Source organism: Hemiscyllium ocellatum, chromosome 14 (genome assembly GCF_020745735.1).
Source record: "Hemiscyllium ocellatum isolate sHemOce1 chromosome 14, sHemOce1.pat.X.cur, whole genome shotgun sequence".
NCBI lineage: Eukaryota > Metazoa > Chordata > Chondrichthyes > Orectolobiformes > Hemiscylliidae > Hemiscyllium > Hemiscyllium ocellatum.
This window is the reverse complement of record NC_083414.1, coordinates 43,573,899-43,594,124: the sequence shown is the minus strand read 5'-3', so window position 1 is coordinate 43,594,124 and position 20,226 is coordinate 43,573,899. Positions and strand designations below refer to the sequence as shown.

Sequence of the window (20,226 nt, the reverse complement as noted above, 5' to 3'; positions counted from 1 at the left end):
CACTCGAGATAAAATGCCTCATGCCCTATCAACTGTCCAAATATCTCCATTTCAACAGTAAAAATTGGAACCCTGATGTAGTATAAAATGAAGCACACATTAATTTACAGTGAAGGTGATTGACACCACACATTTATCTCTGCCCAGTAAGCTGATGACGTTCTCCAAGAATGCGCATGGAAACCGAAGCTAAAAGGCACCAATAGAAGTACTGCATTTGACCAAAAGATGAAAATGCATTCTAAAATATTCAAGGAAAAATTATTTTTCTGGACTAAAGTATACAATGCTAATAAAATGGTTTTGTTGACCATTATCTAGATTTACTTCAACAAACTGTGTTATGCAGGGTATTTTTTTTAGAAACAAAAAGCAGCAGGGCACAGATGACAGAGGTACCAAACTCCTTGGAGCAGTTATTTCTGCCTATTTGCTTTCATTTGCAAACAGCAGACTTAAGAACCACCCGAAACTGATAAAAATTATCTACAGGGATTCAACAAATGGCCTCCTTGTTCCAGTTTTATCATATGGCTGCCTGAGACAGCCCACAAAAGGGAAACTAATTAGCATGTAAATACAGTCCACAGTGTTTTGCCTTTAGATTAGATTAGACTTACAGTGTGGAAACAGGCCCTTCGGCCCAACAAGTCCACACCGACCCGCCGAAGCGCAACCCACCCATACCCCTACATTTACCCCTTACCTAACACTACGGGCAATTTAGCTTGGCCAATTCACCTGACCCGCATATCTTTGGACTGTGGGAGGAAACCGGAGCACCCGGAGGAAACCCACGCAGACACGAGGAGAACGTGCAAACTCCACACAGTCAGTCGCCTGAGTCGGGAATTGAACCCGGGTCTACAGGCGCTGTGAGGCAGCAGTGCTAACCACTGTGCCACTTTCTGTAGCATTCTTTCATGATACAGTTGGGAAGATGCTGTCTGGTTTCTTTTTAAATTTGATACAATATTCAGTCAATCTCAGAGTCTAATTTGGATGTGACACAAAATTCCATTTGTGTTGTCGAGCATACCTGCCAGGGAATAGTAAAAACCAAAGAGCTAGAGTGGCTGATCAGCCTAATTAGCGATCAGTGTCAACAAAAGAGGTGCTTTCGCTGTGAAAACCAGTCTTTTCTGCCAGGGGTCACATGGCCACACTGACCAAAGTGACACAGATAGACCTAAGGATATTCAAATGCTGCCATTTAAAATTTAGATTTCTCGGTGTGCAAAGTCTGAGAGGTTAGAAGTGTTGTTGATCAGACAGAAGTTGAAATCGGTAAGCAAGTGGAAAAGGCATGAAGCAAAAAACAATGAAAATCTGAGAGCGGTTATGCCATCAAGTTCCCAACAGCCTGAAAGTCAAGGGGAAACATAAGTTAGTGTCAGAGAACCAAAAGAAAAAGCACACAATGTGGGGAAAATTAGTGGAAAGCAAGTTAGACAAAGAAGAACCAGTGGACATGATCTATTTGGTGATCCAGAAGGCCTTTGACAAGGTGCCACATAGAAGGCCACTCAACAAGACAATTTGTGGTGTTGGGGCAAGTTACTGCTATGGATAGACAACTGGCTGAAGGAATATAATGCGAGAAAGTGAGAGGTTGAGCACTTTGGTAGGAAAATTAGAGGCATAGACTCTTCTCTAAATGAGGAAAGAAGGCTGCAAAGATCTGAAGCAGAAAAGAACTTGAGAGACCTAGCTCATGATTTTGTCATTAAGATACAGGTTCAGTTAGCCATTAGGGAGGTAAATGCAATGTTTGCATTCATTTCAAAAGAGCCAGAACAGAACAGCACAGATGTGCTGCTGAGGCTGTATAAGGGTCTTGACAGACTGCACTTGGAGTGTCATGGGCAGTTTTGGGCCATGTATCTATGGGAGGATGTGCTGTTTCTGGAAAGGGTCTAAAAGAGTATACAAGAATGAACCCAGGTTTGAAGGGCTTGTCATATGATGAATCATTGAGATCTCTGGGTCTGTATCAATGGAGTTTAGAAGGATGAGGGGAGATCTGATTGAAACTTGCAGAATACAGAGAAGCCTGGATAGAGTGGACATGGAAGGTGTTCCACTTGTAGGAGAGATTACGACCCAAGCACACAGCCTCAGAGTAAAAGGATAACCCTTTAGAACTGAGATGAGGGGGAATTTCTTCAGCCAGACGGTGGTGAATCTGTGGTACTCATTGCCACAGAGGGCTGTGGAGGCCAAGTCATTGAATATATTTAAGATGGAAACAGGTAGGTTCTTCATTCATAAGGGGATCAAAGGTTAAGGGGGACCGGGGGGGGGGGTGGGGGGGAAGGCAGGAGAATGGGGTTGAGAAACATATCAGCCATGACCAAATGGCAGATAAGATTCAATGAACTGAATGGTTTAAAGTCTGGTTGAAGATTTGTAGCTCGGGTGTCCGTTGTTGTGGTTCTGTTCGCTGAGCTGGAAGTTTTTGCTGCAAACGTTTCGTTCCCTGGCTAGGGAACATCATCAGTGCTATTGGAGCCTCCTGTGAAGCGCTGCTTTGATGTTTCTTCCGGTATTTATAGTGGTTTGTTCTTGCCGCTTCCGGGTGTCAGTTTCAGCTGTAGTAGTTTGTATGTGGGGTCCAGGTCCATGTGTCTGTTAATGGAGTTTGTGGATGAATGCCATGCCTCTAGGAATTCCCTGGCTGTTCTCTGTCTGGCTTGTCCTATGATGGTAGTGTTTTCCCAGTCAAATTCATGTTCCTGGTTGTCTGAGTGTATGGCTACTAGGGATAGCTGGTCGTGTCGTTTTGTGGCTAGCTGATGTTCATGGATGCGGGTTGTTAGCTGTCTTCCTGTTTGTCCTATATAGTGTTTTGTGCAGTCCTTGCATGGTATTTTGTAAACTACGTTAGTTTGGCTCGTGCTGGCTATTGGGTCCTTTGTTCTAGTGAGTTGTTGTCTGAGTGTGGAAGTTGGCTTGTGTGCTGTTATGAGTCCTAAGGGTCGCAGTAGTCTGGCTGTCAGTTCTGAGATGCTCCTGACGTATGGTAGTGTGGCTAGTCCTTTTGGTTGTGGCATGTCCTCGTTCCGTGGTCTATCTCTTAGGCATCTGGTGATAAAGTTGCGTGGGTATCCGTTTTTGGCGAATACCTTGTATAGGTGTTCCTCTTCCTCTTTTCGCAGTTCTGGTGTACTGCAGTATGTTGTGGCTCTTTTGAATAGTGTCCTGATGCAACTTCATTTGTGTGTGTTGGGGTGGTTACTTTCATAGTTAAGGACTTGGTCTGTGTGTGTTGGTTTCCTGTGTACCCTTGTGGTGAATTCTCCGTTGGGTGTTCTCTCTACTAACACGTCTAGGAATGGGAGTTGGCTATCCTTTTCCTCTTCTCTCGTGAATCGTATTCCTGTGAGTGTGGCTTTGATGATACTGCGACCCTTAGGACTCATAACAGCACACAAGCCAACTTCCACACTCAGACAACAACTCACTAGAACAAAGGACCCAATAGCCAGCACGAGCCAAACTAACGTAGTTTACAAAATACCATGCAAGGACTGCACAAAACACTATATAGGACAAACAGGAAGACAGCTAACAATCCGCATCCATGAACATCAGCTAGCCACAAAACGACACGACCAGCTATCCCTAGTAGCCATACACTCAGACAACCAGGAACATGAATTTGACTGGGAAAACACTACCATCATAGGACAAGCCAGACAGAGAACAGCCAGGGAATTCCTAGAGGCATGGCATTCATCCACAAACTCCATTAACAGACACATGGACCTGGACCCCATATACAAACCACTACAGCTGAAACTGACACCCGGAAGCGGCAAGAACATCCATCAACAGACACATCGACTTGGACCCCACATACAAACTACTACAGCTGAAACTGACACCCGGAAGCGGCAAGAACAAACCACTATAAATACCGGAAGAAACATCAAAGCAGTGCTTCACAGGAGGCTCCAATAGCACTGATGATGTTCCCTAGCCAGGGAACGAAACGTTTGCAGCAAAAACTTCCAGCTCGGCGAACAGAACCACAAGAACTGAATGACCTAATTGTGCTCCTACATGTTATGGTCTCATGGTCTTATGAAACAAAACGCATTAACAAAAAAGGACTTGGTTCCCAATACCATGGCCAAAGTGCAGCTAATGGATCGGGAACCAATTAGGAGCTTGAAACGTAATATTGAGGCCATTGATAAGCATGGCAACAATGCCATTCCTCTGAGTACTCACGTTTTGCTGGTTTGCATGTGGAAGATGGGAAAGGAAGCCATAATCATCAACTGTTTCCTGCAAGCTAGTTTCAAACAGATTATGAATGCACAAGGCAATAAAAAGATAAGGAGAAAGATGAAGCCAACCAACCCAAAAACAAGACGTTTATGTTCCAAGATGGAGGCTGGCTTGATGATTTCCATAGAAACTTACGTGAAGATGTTCAGCACCAGACGAAAGACATTGTAGGTGCAGTGAGGAAGGCTGATGATTTGAAGACTCTAATGAATGCCCACATACTCATCTGCCTGTTTCCCAAGACAATGCCGCAAAGACCTTATTAATATTCCAGAATTTCACAGTGGAAACATCAAAACATAGTTGACTGCATTGAAGAAATTGTGAACTACATTGTGTATGTCTGAAAATAGCTTGATAAGCAGGAAAAAATTTACAGATTTTGTCTAGTGTTGAATCTCAGTCATTTTCAAGGCTAGTTCACTCAGCCTCTCTCAAGACCAACACATGGTACATTATGAGATGTGCCCCTGGAAAAGTGCTGAACTTATAAACTGAAATGCATTGTTAAATCTCACACACAAAAAGGAACAGCTACTCTTTCACTGAAGAAATGGAATAGATATACTTCTATTCTTTGCACACATCCACACACACTTCACCCAGAGGGGTGTTCAATATATTACAGCATGGCTCAATATGTAGCATTTCAAATAAACTACATTTGTAAGCAGATCACACAAATAGAGACACCTGCATATGATAAAAGGACCTCCACAGCTATCATACAGCTCTGCTTAATCCAAATTTCAAGGCAATTCTCTAGGGATTTAACTCATCGAGAGTTCACTGGATCTGCAACACAGCCACTGCATTATTTATTTCACGAGCTTACCTCCTGCCTTATAGTATCAAGGAACACCTTATAGGTACCCAGTGAGGGGTAGGCTTGAGCTCGTTGTTTGACAACTTCGGAAGGAACCCTTATCAGACATGCAGCCTGTAAATAATCAAAACATAACATCAAACATCATCATGGAGCTAGGTCAGTAGAAATCAGAACAAGTGTGACTTTGCAAAATATAATCACATGCTGAATTAAACATGCAATTTTGAGAGAACAAATTCCTCAGATTGCTGTCATAAAAAGAAACCAAGTGTAAGAATCATTATATGACCTCTGATCAGAGTGACATTATGTTGACATAATAGGAAAACTTGCTCCATTAACATGGCACAAGCAGCTCACTTGGTCTTTTCAAAATATAGTAATACAAAGATGCCTAATCTTTGAAGTTGAAACCTGATGCACATCAAAAGCAGTGAGTGTAATACAGAAAACTGACAGAATTTGATATAAAAGAAATGAGCTCAAGACTCTAGAATGCAAAAACCCCTCAACTGTGTTTCTTGCCAGCCTCTCATGAAAGGTAAGGCATTCCTAATAAAACAATACTACCAAAATGGGAAATATGCCTCAAGGATTGATCTAATTTTGAGGAGTAAAGGTTGGCCAGAACACTGGGTAACTCCCCTGCTCAACTTCAGAATGTAATGTTATGGGTTCTTATATGCCTTCTAAGTGGAGACAGGTCTGTTATTTAAAATCATTCATCCAAAAAAAAAACTTTTGTCGATGCAATGCGCCCTCAATGACTTCAATCTAAACTTCTCGATTCAGATTTCTAGATTTGAACCAAAACCCTTCTGATCCATAGGCATCAGTGCTACCAACTAAACCACACATGATACTGTTTCAGTTAAAACCAGCAATTATGAAAATAACAATAACTACCATCTTTTCCTTAGCAATTGAAATTACAAGATAGTTGGCTCGCTTCTCTTAGTATTCAATAATATCAGGAGTTTGGATCCTTTCCCATTCAGTTTTAGGTACTATAGCAAGTTAATTTCTTGAAAAGCATAGTAGTATACTTGAGAAAGTAGAAGTAGTAATTTGAGCAGTTTGATCTAGTTGAACTCCACACTAACTCTTGAATGTGCTCAAGGGGCCATGAACATTAACTCTATAAACTTGCACTGAAGCTCACTGGAAGAAAGTGAGGACTTCAGATGCTGGAGATCAGAGCTGAAAATGTGTTGCTGGAAAAGCGCAGGAGGTCAGGCAGCAGCCAAGTCTACTTTTTCCTCATTCCTGAAGAAGGGCTCATGCCTGAAACGTCGACTCTCCTGCTCCTTGGATGCTGCCTGACCTGCTGCGCTTTTCCAGCGACACATTTTCAGCTCTGAAGCTCACTGGACTTGCTTAAGTCAGAAAGTCCCAATGGTGAGAAAGTGTGCATTCCATATTGAACTAAAAGATTTCTTACCAACTTTGACACAAATATGATTATGTATGGTTTTCTGAGCACCAAAACCAACCTCGATGACATTAATTATTAGAAAGTTAATGGAAAAAATGTTTTGCAAGAAAAACATCTATTGTTGCAGTCTCAATGACATACTTTAGCAAATTCTGTACCTGGATAATAAAGCATTTCAATTGACCTTAAATAAGCTCATGAAAGCTGAAAATAAAAAATCTAAAAACAACTCAGACTAACCAGCAATTACTGACATTTTATTGGTAATATTGTTTAATTATTCCATTACTTGGTTTGTTATTCTGCTCTACCTCAGATCAAAAAAGTAAAGCTGAGGTATTGACAACTGAGCTTCACAGAAGTAGAAAAATCCACAACTGAGAGGATTGTTGTAATGGAGGAAATTATAGAGATAGAGAACAGCAAGGCAATGAAGAGATTTGAGATCAGGGTTGAGAGTCAAGTCAGTTTATCAGGAAGAGCCAATTTAGGTCAACAGAAGAAAACAAAATAGATAGGTAATGTAACGAAAAAAAACATAGGATAAAGACTGAATAACATGGAACGGCACGGAGGCACAGTGGTTAACACTGCTGCCTCACAGCGCCAGAGACCTGGGTTCAATTCCCGCCTCGGGCAACTGTCTGTGTGGAGTTTGCACATTCTCCCCGTGTCTGTGTGGGTTTCCTCCAGCAGTCCAAAGATGTGCAGGTCAGGTGAATTGGCCATGCTAAATTGCCCATGGTGTTAGGTAAAAGGATAAACGTAAGGGAATGGGTCTGGGTGGGTTGCTCTTCGGAGGGTCGGTGTGGACTTGTTGAAATGAAGGGCCTGTCTCCACACTGTAAGTAATCTAATCTAATCTAAAAAAACATATAAAGAACAGAATCAGAAAGAATTGTAAAATAAAAGACAGCAAGAAAAATAAATGAAAATACCAAGCAATTCAATCATTTATTATTTAATATAGGAATGATAACATAGGTACAGAGTGCTCGGTCCAACCAGACTGTGTTTGTATTTAATCTTCACATGAAAATTAGCTCAAATCCCATGTGTTTATGATGTTAACCACATCTGATCAAACACTTTCCTTCCAACGTCAACTGAACATTTCTTTCTACTGATCTAATTTCTACTGTAATCACTAACCTTTGTACAAAATTCTCTCAACTATCTTCGGTTAAATTTTCTCTTGCTGTCAGTTCTAAATCTCTTACATTTATATACCTTTGTTCGAAACTCCTTTTCTGATTCTGACAGTCGGTTTCCATTTTTCATGACATCTCTTCAAAATTTTATCGCCATCAAATTATCCTTGCAATCTCAATTGTCTGTATTACGTTATAAAACAATTGCTTTAGTTTGACATCATTGTGTATAAACAGGATTGCTGACATAAGGACTTCATCTCCAGTTCTATAGACAATAATAGGTCAATTGTTACCTAAACAACTGTACTTAGTGGCAGTAGTTCACCGACAATTTCCAAAACCCAAATGAGAAGAACAGTTGTTTAAATTCTGGCCTAGTCTTTTCAAAAATGTCTTACAATTAAGATTAATTTCCTGTGCATTGCATCTATAATGAAATGCACACTTAAAATAACAAAGGGATACTTTAACATTCAAATCAACAAATTACATTACATTCCCACCAATCTTCTCATCTCTCAAGAGACCAGCCTTGGTTCTTGACCTGTTCACATAGCACTTTGATAATATTCCCAGTAATCATCGCAGCTTTTTAAACAGGTTTTGAAATTTCCAATGGAAAAACTGATGTTAATAGGTCAAACAGAAAGGTTTGCCTCAATTACATTTTTAATGAAGCACTTGAATCTGGAAGACAACGTGGAAAGCAGATAAATTGAATTTTATTTGGTAGTGAGATGTAACAATTTCTCTACAAGTTCTCCTGAATCCCTACTGGCCGACTGATACAAGGAAACTCAAGTCAATTGTGAACACATCTAGCAACACATTTCACTTGTCATATCCTTTGTGTATCCAAAAAGATAATTTCAAAAATGCCCAGAATTCTTGAGGTTAAGAATAACATATGACCTCAATATGCCAAGAAAATAAGAATCGTCAACTTTTGAAGTATACATAAATATTTATAGCACTTCACGCTTCATGTCACTGCATGTCCTTATGCTGGCTTTTTTATCTCTTATTAATATAGTGACAAGGTGAACTATTAAAAAGTCAGTGATGAAAAGCAATCTCTCCAGCTGTGGAGTACAAAAGAGCCGGCAGGGACATTGGACTTCAACAGTACAACAATTTCGCTAACCAATGAGGCACAAAGTGGTCAGCAGGTCTTTGTGATTTCTTCAGCATTCTGCATTTATTTTGAATAAACTTTGATTTTTTTTTTAATGAACCGAGCCAGGTTTACAGAGTTCATGTTTGAGAACAACTTCATAGAACATTGAAAATCTGCAAGAGAACTTCGGCGTTTCAAATACTTGAAATATTCATCATTTAAGATAGGCTATTTTTTTTAAATAGAGATTATTATTCTATAAGGATCGAGATATTTCATTTTACATCCATTTTATTCATCTCTGTTACTGTTTTGCTAATTTTCCATTTTTTACATGGAAGAGGTACACAGATTGAAAGAATTCTGCTTTGGATATAAAACTCTACTGCAGAACATCCTCAGAGACAGGAATTTGACAAACACTTTCTACAAAAGTGATTTTTACCAATCTTAAAACATTAAGTTGCAGTAACTGATCACTAAAATGTTATCTGCATTCGGTTTGTAATGAACAGCTATGTAAAGAACTGCAAATATTTGGTGAATTGGGATGGAAACTATATTAAATGTACAACATATTTAAATTGCAATGTTGATTGGTACGCTTCTGGAGAGATGGGTGAGGAAACCTATATAAATCAAACATATCAATAGCACATATGAATTTTCAACAGCCTTAGAATGCAATAAATACTGTACATGAGAAAAAAGTTATAGACAATTAAACTTTTTCAGGTTGTACACATTTATTGTCTACCAAATGTTTTGTGTACTTTTTTTTCTTACAGAAGAACATGAAGAAGCTGTCCTGCTCTGTTAGATCATGCTGAACAACACAAGTAGTCAGCAAATCTGGAATTCAGACGGCTGTCAAGGATGCATCATTGAGTATACTCAAGGCTGAAATGATTAATCAGTAAGGGAATCAAGGGCTGTAGGGAAAAGGCAGGAAAGTGGAGATCCGGTCAGCCATGATCTCACTAAATGTCAAAGCAGCCTAGATGGGTTGAATAGCCCATGCCTGCTTATCCATCTTATTGTCTAGTTATCCATGATTCCTTCATATTGGCTGATTCACTTGCCTAACAATAATCTCTCCATTTCAAGCTTGAAAATTTCAATTGAACCTACATCCAGAACCATTTGGAAAAGACCAAGAGAAGCGCCTCTTGAATTCAATCCTAAATGACCTATCTTTGATATTATTCTGCTCACTTTCAATTTAAAAATGTTAACATTTTTATTGACTATTCCAAGTACAAATACTTATAATGTTGTTGATGATCTACTACAGGAAGTGGTGGAGGCTGGTACAATTGCAACATTTAAGAGGTCCAAAGCCCTTGCCTCAACTCCATGCTGGCCTGCCTCAGTATCTGCTAGTCAACCAATAATAACAATTTTAACTTGAGACATAAAAAAGGGTTAAAAATCATCTTCAAAAATCTTTAAGTATGTGGTTCTGATCCTCTCAAAAAAACCCTGTAATGAATTCATAACGTTCCAACCAAGCCCACTGTTTCGAAAAAGGTTGAACAATTCAACCATAAAAAGATGTAACATCACACTCTTCGCAGGTCTGTCCCACAATATTTTATGTACAGCCCGGAAACTCCACTTGTAAATCTTAGGTTCTACTGTTGCACATACCAAGCTCATGATTCTTATTATATCATTTTTAGTTTTATGAATTAATGGTTAAGAGAAAACATGAGATAAATGTAGCAAAGCATCTTGAAATCTAGCGTGTTTAAAAGTTTGAGATCATGTTGCTTTAAGAGGTTGAAAGCTCGGAATGAGGTCATTAGAATGCTGGGATTTAGTTCCTGACAGAACACATGACACAAATGGTGTTTCAGAAGGCTGCCCGTGTTTGTTTAATACAATCAAAATAGAAAAGATGTAGCTCTAAATCCATCGGCTGGCTTTCACAGATGGAGAATTGCTGCCTGCAAACCTTACAAGCGTGGAGGCTCAGAGAAAGTTAGAGCTTTATTAGCTTAAAAGAGTTCAGTTAACCCTTAAGGTCAGAGAAGGACAACGAGAACAGGCTACGTTATCAGAGGGAAGGAGAGAGCTTCAGGTGGTTTTCTGGTTTGAGTTTATTTGAAGGTGTGTTTGTTGGATGAAGTTAATTGCAGCTTGGATCTGGCAGAGTGTGGAAACAGAATAAGATGCTTCATGTTCTTGCAAAACGCCAGGCAGTTCAGCCACCGCTGTCCTTGGAAGCCATTGATAGATCACTGCAGCTGAGAAAAGGGTGAAGCAAATCTGCGGCAGTCATTGCTTGATGGAACTTAGAAAGATTTGGTGGCAGCTCAACATGTGATAAAAACTGAAATTTTGCTGCTAGTTAGGCACTTTGAAGAAATGTCTGAAGTCTTAAGTGTCACAAAGCAGGTCCTTTCTCAAAATTACTGTGCCCTAGGGTTTTTCTTTCAGAGAGAGGATAATTAGCCAGGCTCCAACTGGACTGGGTTCAAATGGATTATTGGGGCCCTTTTTGTTCACACCTAACAGATAATGCATCAGGCCAAAAGCTTTCAAGTCTTTTTAAAAACAACTGGTATAATCAAGGGGGCATGGCCAGCTTTCTAGTTTCACAGGTCAGTTCAGTTCAGGTGTTAGTTGAGTCAACATCATAGTTGAAACTGGACACTCTCCCCTCCTCTGCCCTTCTAACTTCATAACCTATAAGTTTTTTGTGTCATTTTTACTCTTTGCGCTAAGGGGTCTGTTTATTGGGACTGTTGCAAGAGCTTTGGAATAGCATCATTAAGTCGGGATAGTCTGTCAGGTTTTCGGATAGGATGTTATTTGGGTATTCTATTTTTGGTTCGCTGTGTTTCATTCTGTAATTTTGTAAATAAATTGTTTGTTTAAAACTTGGCAGTTGACAAGTTAATTCACTCTGTGAATATCCACTGTACACTTTACCTGAAGCAAATAGCAAAGTTACAGTCAGAGCTACCTGCTTAAAAATGTTGAGAGAGGTTGGGCCTGGTCCAAACATAAGGAATTTGGTCTCAGGAAGGGAGATTAAATTACCATGACACAAACAGTGTTTGAGACTGCCCAGGTTGGAGAACAATCATGAGCATATCAAAGATCTTCAAAAGTAAGGAATTGAAATTCCTTGAAAAAAGGTCAGTGTTTTAATGAGATTAGGTGACCCATAGTTTTACTGACATCTGTATGGGACCTATCATGACTACATTTAAAGTTCAATTTGTCTGTTAACTGGCATTTACCTCATGTTAATCCTGAATATTCAGAGTTCAAGTTGGATGTATAACACATATGGAGGTGAAACATTATCATACCCATTCACTGTACCTGTTTAGACATTATTGCTTATTTTAATATTGTCCTTGTATAATAAAGATGTCTTTTGATGTTTCAATTCAACCCTAGAATCCTGCCATTTATTTCATTACTCTTCATTTTTACATGTTTAATTCTGAAGATTATGCTCTATCAAGATGGACCATAAAAAGAAGATCCAGCCTGTCCAGTACTTTCATAACTATGATCATAAGACCAGGCAATCTCATTTGGGGTCATAAAACTTCTATTACCTCTCCCATTTCATTTTGAATGAAAGCATCAGACAACATTTCTCAAATCTGCTCAGCAATGTCAAGTCTGAAAAGAGAATGACAACTCTGTTCCAAGACTGTTTGCCAAGAATAAAATCAAACGATTTCCAAAACGCTTGACACTCCACTCCTTCCTACACCTGACTCTGTAATGCTGTCTTTAGAAGTTATTTTATTGGTCCAAACTTATAATTAAAATAAAGCTGCAGTTCTACCTGCGCAGAATGGAAATTTATAAAACAACCAAACTCTATCTCAGGACATGCATAACTGGATCTATTATGGTATTACACAACAAGAGAGAATATAGCCTATCTTTCTTACCTATTATCACCCTGTTTCTGTTCATTTCTCTGCCCCCACACATTCTTATGTTCCATTTGACTTTAGTCTATCTGTTTCTCTGCATGTTCCTTTCTCCCTGCACCCTGTCTACAAGGGAGTTGGCGGTATTATTGTAGCACAGAGATGTTAGATGTTGTTAACGCGGACTGCAGTGTTCACCTCAAAACAATCAAGGAATGAGCAATAAGAAAAGCCACATTTTCTATGGGAGGTTGTGGAGAAAACTTGCTAGCATTCAATGCTTCAAACATACTTATTTTCATTATTCATTCATGGGATGTGGGAGTTGCTTGCCGGGCCATTTACTGCCCATTTCTAATTGCCTTGTTGGCAGTGAAATGTTCATGATGATGTGGATCTGGAGTCATATCTGGGCCAGACCAGGTAAGCAGAGCAGATTTCTTTCGCTAAAGAACATTAATGAACCAATTAGGGTTTTACAACAATTGACAGTGGTTACACAAGATCCATTAGCTCACTTCTTATTCAAGACTTTTATTGAGATCAAATTTGGCTATAGTGGTATTTGAGTCGCATGTTCCCAGAACAATAACCTAGGGCTGGGGATTACGAGGCCAGTGACATTACTATTACACCACTGCCTTCTAATTCACTGACTTTCATCATCAACCACCTCCCAATTCCATTCACTCCTAATGTTTCCCCTAAATTTTAGCCTTTCAACTTCCCCAGTTGCCTCTAAAAACATTAATTACTGGCTTAATTCTTTCTTTGGGACTACTCCGTAGTCCCACCCCTCCTACTCAAAACATTTATTTTCCAAAACTATATAAAACCAGAAAATTTATAAAGGTTCGTTATGTAACACTGGAAATTTGACAGGACAAAGTATCAGATAGAATTTCTCTCAATTAGAAGAGGTTCACTACAGGTTACACTGGACAATACTCAGCCCAAAATTTTCATCGCATTATTGCAGGTTAGGTGAATTGGCCATGCTAAATTGCCTGTAGTGTTAGGTAAAGAATGTAGGGGAATGTGTGGGTTGCGCTTTGGCGGGTCAGTGTGGACCTATTGAGCCGAAGGGCCTGTTTCCACACTGTAAGTAATCTAATCTTATCTAATCACCCATTCATTCCTACTCTATCACAGGTACTTCAACTTCTTTTGGAGATGGTGATGTACTATAATGCACGTTCTCCTATAATGTGCATTTCATCATTGCATTTGGTTGTCACGTGATTGGTGAATTGGGGAACTTTTTTTTAAAACGGGTTTTAAAACTCCTGTTGGCTGTTGAGTGATTCCATCCCCATTTACCTTAAGTTCACTTCAGATATTTACTTCAGATCAGGCAAAAGACATTGCATGATGGGGCAATTTGTTTCTGATCTTATTGTTGATGTTTGTGAGAATACTTTTAACAATTATTGTAAGAGAAAAGGTTTGGATTTCAAGATTCTTCTCTTTCTGGTCAATGCACCAAGCCATTCTCCCACCATTGGTGAGCTTTCTGAAAACATCAAAATGCCATTTCTCCTTCCAAGCACAACCTCTCTCACTCAACCCTTAGACCAGAATGCAATGCAAGTCTTTGAAGCTATTATTTAAGGCGCTCATGCAGGAAGCTGATTACAGCTACTGAGGGTGATACTGAGGACAGTGTTCGTCAATTTTGGAAGAGCTTTAACATTTTTGTGACTTACATAAATGCTTTGGATGTGAGCATAAGAAGTACAGTTAGTAAGTTTGCAGATATGACACCAAAATTGGAGGTGTAGTGGAGAGCGAAGAGGGTTACCTCAGATAACAACAGGATCTGGACCAGATGAGCCAATGGGCTGAGAAGTGGCAGATGGAGTTTAATTCAGATAAATGCGAGGTACTATATTTTGGGAAAGCAAATCTTAGCAGGACTTATACACTTAATGGTAAGGTCCTAGAGAGCAGAGCGTTGCTGAACAAAGAGACCTTGGAGTGCAGGTTCATTGCTCCTTGAAAGTGGAGTTGCAGGTAGATAGGATAGTGAAGGCGGCGTTTGGTATGCTTTCCTTTATTGGTCAGAGTATTAAGTACAGGAGTTGGGAGGTCATGTTGCAGTTGTAAAGGATATTGGTTAGGCCACTGTTGGAATATTGCGTGCAATTCTGGTCTCCTTCCTATCAGAAAGATGTTGTGAAACTTGAAAGGGTTCAGAAAAGATTTACAAGGATGTTGCCAGGGTTGGAGGATTTGAGCTACAGGGAGAGGCTGAACAGTCTGGGGCTGTTTTCCCTGGAGTGTCGGAGACTAAAGGGTGACCTTATAGAGGTTTACAAAATTATGAGGGGCATGAAGAGGATAAATAGACAAAGTCTTTTCCCTGGGATCGGGGAGTCCAGAACTAGAGGACATAGGTTTAGGGTGAGAGGGGAAAGATATAAAAGAGACCTATGGGGCAACATTTTCACGCAGACGGTGGTACGTGTATGGAATGAGCTGCCAGAGGATGTAGTGGAGGCTGATAAATGTTGCAATTGTAAGAAGCATTCGGATGGGTATATGAATAGGAAGGGTTTGGAGGGATACAGGCCAGGTGCTGGCAGGTGGGACTAGATTGGGTTGGGACATCTGGTCGGCATGGACAGGTTGGACCGAAGGGTCTGTTTCCATGCTGTACATCTCTATGACTAAGAATGCTATTGACATCACTGTGGAGGCTGGGGTGATGTCAGTAAGGACTGCGTGCATGTCATTTGGTGGAAGCTTCTCCCAGATTTTCTTTTTAAAGGCTTTGAACCATCAGATCTTCCGATGATCAAAAACATTGGGTCGCTATTGCAAAGCAAGTTGGATTTGACGAAGAGGTAACTTATCTACAACTTGTTGCTGTGGGGAAAATTGAAGCTCAAGATGAAGACAATGAAGGCCAGGATGCAGCACCATAAGAACTTTCCATTTCACTTTTGTCTTCTATGCTGAAGGAAGTTGAGAAGCAGTTGCAGTTCTTAGAATACCATGACTACAATGAAGAATGAAGCAGCATAGCAGTTTGTGGCATAAAGCCTTATCTGGCATCTGTGAACAGCTTCTTCATGAAAAAAAGATGGCAAAGCAGCAAAACCCAGATGCCCTTTTTAAGCCAACCCCCAAGAAACAGTCTGAGGACAATGAATACAGCCATCCACGTCTAGACTAAATATTTTCTTTCATCATAACTCTGCACCTGAAAGCCATGATGATGTTGATGATGACCGTCAGCCCATGTATTAATATGTACTGCAACTCAGCAAACTCAGAAACCCCTTCAAGTGTTAAATTTATTGTATATTTCATTATAGATTTTAACATTTAATTAGACTGCACTATTGTTTGTGTTATGCAAACTACTATTTTGCTTCAATTTTTACTGATTATGTTTGGTAGTTCACCCCAATCCTGCTTTTCCCATAGGCCTCGTTATAGAAGATAATGCAATAGAAATAACAAGAGGTCACACGAGAATGCAACTGCTGCATCACAGAACAGTTAAGTGGCTGACAATCCAATTTATTCTGAAGGCACAGTCACTCTCAATGGACATGGTAGCTGGTAGAATTTAAATTCAATTAATAAATTTGGAACATAAAGCTAGTCTCAGTAATGGCCAATGAACCCATCTACTTTAGTAATGTTCTATCAAGCTTACCACATCTGACCTACATGACCCATTGCAATATGGCTGAAACTCAACTGCTCTTCACAATGGCCTAGCAAGCCACAGGTCAAGGGCAGTAAAGGATTGGTGACAAATGGCCAAAGAAACGGTTTTCATTTTTCTCCAAAAAGTCTCTTTTTTTAAAAAAAATGATAATTGATTTTATGAACCTTGTTTTGAATATTAGAGTGTGAAGTTGGCATTGTTTTAAGAATGCAATTTGAATGATTTGTAAGAGAAAGAGCAGTGTGGGGGGGGGGGGGGGGGGGGGGTTTGGAGAGGTTCTGATTTACAAACACCCAGTTTATCAAAGCTCACATTACAAACAGAGTCATAGAGTCACAGAGGGGGTGTAATTTTAAAGATCCAACTTTCAAACATCCGCTGTAATTACAAACAGCTATATTGTACTCTCCTGTCTGCTGTGTCAACTTTTGTACAAATAGACTTCTGAATAGACTCAAGAATGGAACCCATTCAAAACCCAAGAACTGACTGTATGATGTCTTTGTATGTTGGTCAAAAAGTGTGGCGCTTGAAAAGCACAGTAAGTCAAGCAGCATCCATGGAGTAGTCGAGTCAACCTTTCAGGCATATGCCCTTCATCAGGAATGGCTTATGAAGGGCTTATGCCTAAAATATTGATTCTATTGCCCCTTGGATGCTGCCTGACCTGCTTTGTTTTTCTAGCGCCACACTTTTCGTCTCTGATTTCCAGCATCTGCAGTCCTCACTTTCTCCTAGTATTGGTATGTTATGTAAGCCTTGGCATTACAAGGAAACAGAATAAGCAGTCTTACTAAGAACAACAGGTGAGGGCACACATTTACAAATATTTTCTAATCAACCTGCTCAAAGATGATCCTTTGGAGCAGGAGTCTTGAACCGGAGTCTCCTGGTTAAAAGGTTAGGAACATTACTACTGAGCTACAAGAACCTTTACATTATATTCTGTTCTAACAGCTAACTTTGTAACAACATCAAATCATCATCACTTTGTTCACAAACATTAACTTAATTTCAATGCAGGAGATATATGTCTGAGATATATGTTAATTAACTGCTCAATAGCTGTAAAAAATATACAATCATTTTAATTTATATCTCTAACATACTGACAAGATCAATTTAGCAATGTTTTGATTGTACTGTTCTATGCGGCACTGTCAATCAGGTACAATTTATTCAAGCACATGAAACACCAAAACCCTATATCACAATTTGCTTATTTCTGATAAAGGTCCATATGGACTCCTGCAGTTAACGGAAAATATTAAGAGACTTTGTGGGTACAATACTTCATTATGATAAAAATTCTACATTTGGAATATTCAGCGCAAAATGTTACAGAAATAAATCAATACATCATGCATGAAACAAAAATGTCATCCTGTAAAAGCATATAGTTTATTGTGCAATTGTTTTTCATGATGGTGAAACCTCCTCTTGCTGTAGGAGTGAATATAACTCGATTTAAAATGCTGCAAAGAAACTATAATAGGCATGTACTGCCAGCTGCACATAGTGGCACTATACCTGGCCAGGATGGCAAAACTAATGGTACACCCAATCTACACTCCGGACTTTGATTCTGTCAATGATTCAAATAGACATTTTCGCACATAATTTAGTGTGTTTTGACATAGAATTAATAATTGCTTCTTTAATTATTCTCCATTCACTCCGTTTTCCAAAGGAAAAAAAAATCTATTTATTAGAAATTGCTGCAGGTTTGGTCATCAGTGTGTTTAACATACACCTCACTTGTAAATTGACTCAGTAAATGTTTTCTCCAAAACTTGACCTGTGCCCACCTCACTGGCAAACACATTCATGGCAGCAGTTATTGCATGCTGCCCCCAAATGACATTTTCCCATGTCCTATATTTAACTGTTGTATATTCAAGTCACCAAATCAAACAGCAGTTTGTTTTGACTTCAAACCTAAAATTCTAACAGAAATATTTCTATTCTCGTGCAAAATCAGAAGAAACAACCCAAAGGGGCTGCAGTGTTGGAAGCATGAAACATGTCAAAGAGTGAAGACAAAGAATCAGAATGACGAAGGCCACAGTGGGAGGTTGGAGTGAGATAGAGACTCTCGTCAACAGAGAAGTTAGAAGAAATGATCCAAAGTCATTGTCTCAATGAATGAGAGAAAGATAGACAGTCTGTCTTAAAAAGATGACCTTATCGAGGTTTATAGAATGATAAGGTGAATGGCAGTTGTCTTTTCCCAGCATGGGGGACTTCAATACTAGGGGCTATATTTTAATGGTGAGCCAGGAAAGATTTCAAAAAAGACATGCAGGGCAATTTTTTTTACACCCAGAATGGTTCATCTGTGGAATGAACTTCCAGAGGAAGTGATGGATGCAAGTACAGTTACAAAATTGAAAAGATATTTGGATAAGAACAAGAAATGCTTTGAGGGATAAGGGCTAAGTGCAGGCAAGTGGACTAGTTTAGTTTGAGATTTTGGTCAGCAGGCCTAGTTGGATTGAAGGTTCTGTTTCCGTGCTGTATGAGTCTATTACTATTAATGTATGGCTGCAATGATATGTTGGTGGTGAGGAGATTAAAAAGAAAAAGACAAAATAAAAAGGCACTTGTAAGGAAACGAAATAATTTCTTGCTAAATAATTCGTTACATATATGCCTGCCTGTTCTCAGCAAACATTCTGCTCCCCAGTATATCAGACGTCAAAGGCTTTGATGACAATCAGACACAAAGTTAAACGTACAGTATGTCTCTAAATTCAGAATTAATTTCGAGAGCACCAAACTTGATAAGTATAATATTCTAAGACAGTAATAATTGAGTAGCCAAAATATTTGCAAGATGTACTTTATGCTTAAGAGAAAGACACCTGATGTGTTCTGAACCATTCTTTCTTAAACTCAGGCAAGAACCATGTAGAGTCTTAAATTCCTATCTAAAAAGTTATTTGATGCTAAGTATTTAGCATCAAATTGGCCCATCGAAATTTAAAAATCAGGTTAATAAAATTAACAGTTATAGAATCAACCTCTCTATGCAAGGCCAGGGTAGCAGAGTCAATCTTAGCTTGTTATAATAAAAGAAAGATAATTAAATTATGAACTAACATTTCTTCATTAATATTGAAATAACAACACTAGTATTTAATATGAGACATTGGAAAGTACTTCATTTACTTATGAAATAAGTTCAAGGTAACAAAGATATTTCAAAAGTATCAGTGATTAAGGAGCAAAAGAAAATTCAATGTCCAATGTTGACATGAGTTCAGATGGTTAATTTAAGGATATTTTCCATGTAAATATGATAAGTTAGCAACTTCGATGAAAAAAATCAAAAATTTAAGAAAGGATAACCAATTGAGCTTACTACTGATAAAAGTTTAATTTTAACAATGATTCTTGAATTAATGATAACTTGGCGCATCAAGGAACACAATGTAGTTTGCTGCTTCATCTCCCAGTGACACTTGTTATCAATTTTTATCAATCCTTCATTGCAACGAACTTTGATAATAGGAGCTGGGATGCCATGTTGAGGTTGTACAGGACGTTTGTGAGGCCTCTTCTGGGGTACTGTGTGCAGTTCTGGTTATCCTGCTGTAGAAAGGATACTATAAAATTGGGAGAGGGTTCAGAAAAGATTTACCAGGTTATTACCAGGAATGGAAGGTTTGAGTTACAAAACCAGGCTGGGACCTCTTTCACTGCAGCAAAGGACGTTGAGGGATGATATTATAGAGATTTTTAAAAATCATGAGGACCAGAGATAAGGTGAGTGGCGAGGGTCTTTTCCCAGAGGGTGGAAAAGTTA

General features: G+C 39.1%; 1 protein-coding gene across 4 annotated transcripts in view; it reads right to left on the bottom strand.

Annotated features, from left to right (window-relative positions):
• Positions 1-20,226, bottom strand: part of slc25a26 (solute carrier family 25 member 26) — a 193,853-nt gene that overhangs the window by 143,825 nt on the left and 29,802 nt on the right. For all 4 annotated transcript variants that reach the window (XM_060835677.1, XM_060835679.1, XM_060835678.1 and 1 more), the window contains one exon: positions 5,132-5,236. In XM_060835677.1, coding sequence (XP_060691660.1) covers positions 5,132-5,236 — 105 coding nt within the window. The remainder of the gene's footprint in view (positions 1-5,131; positions 5,237-20,226) is intronic.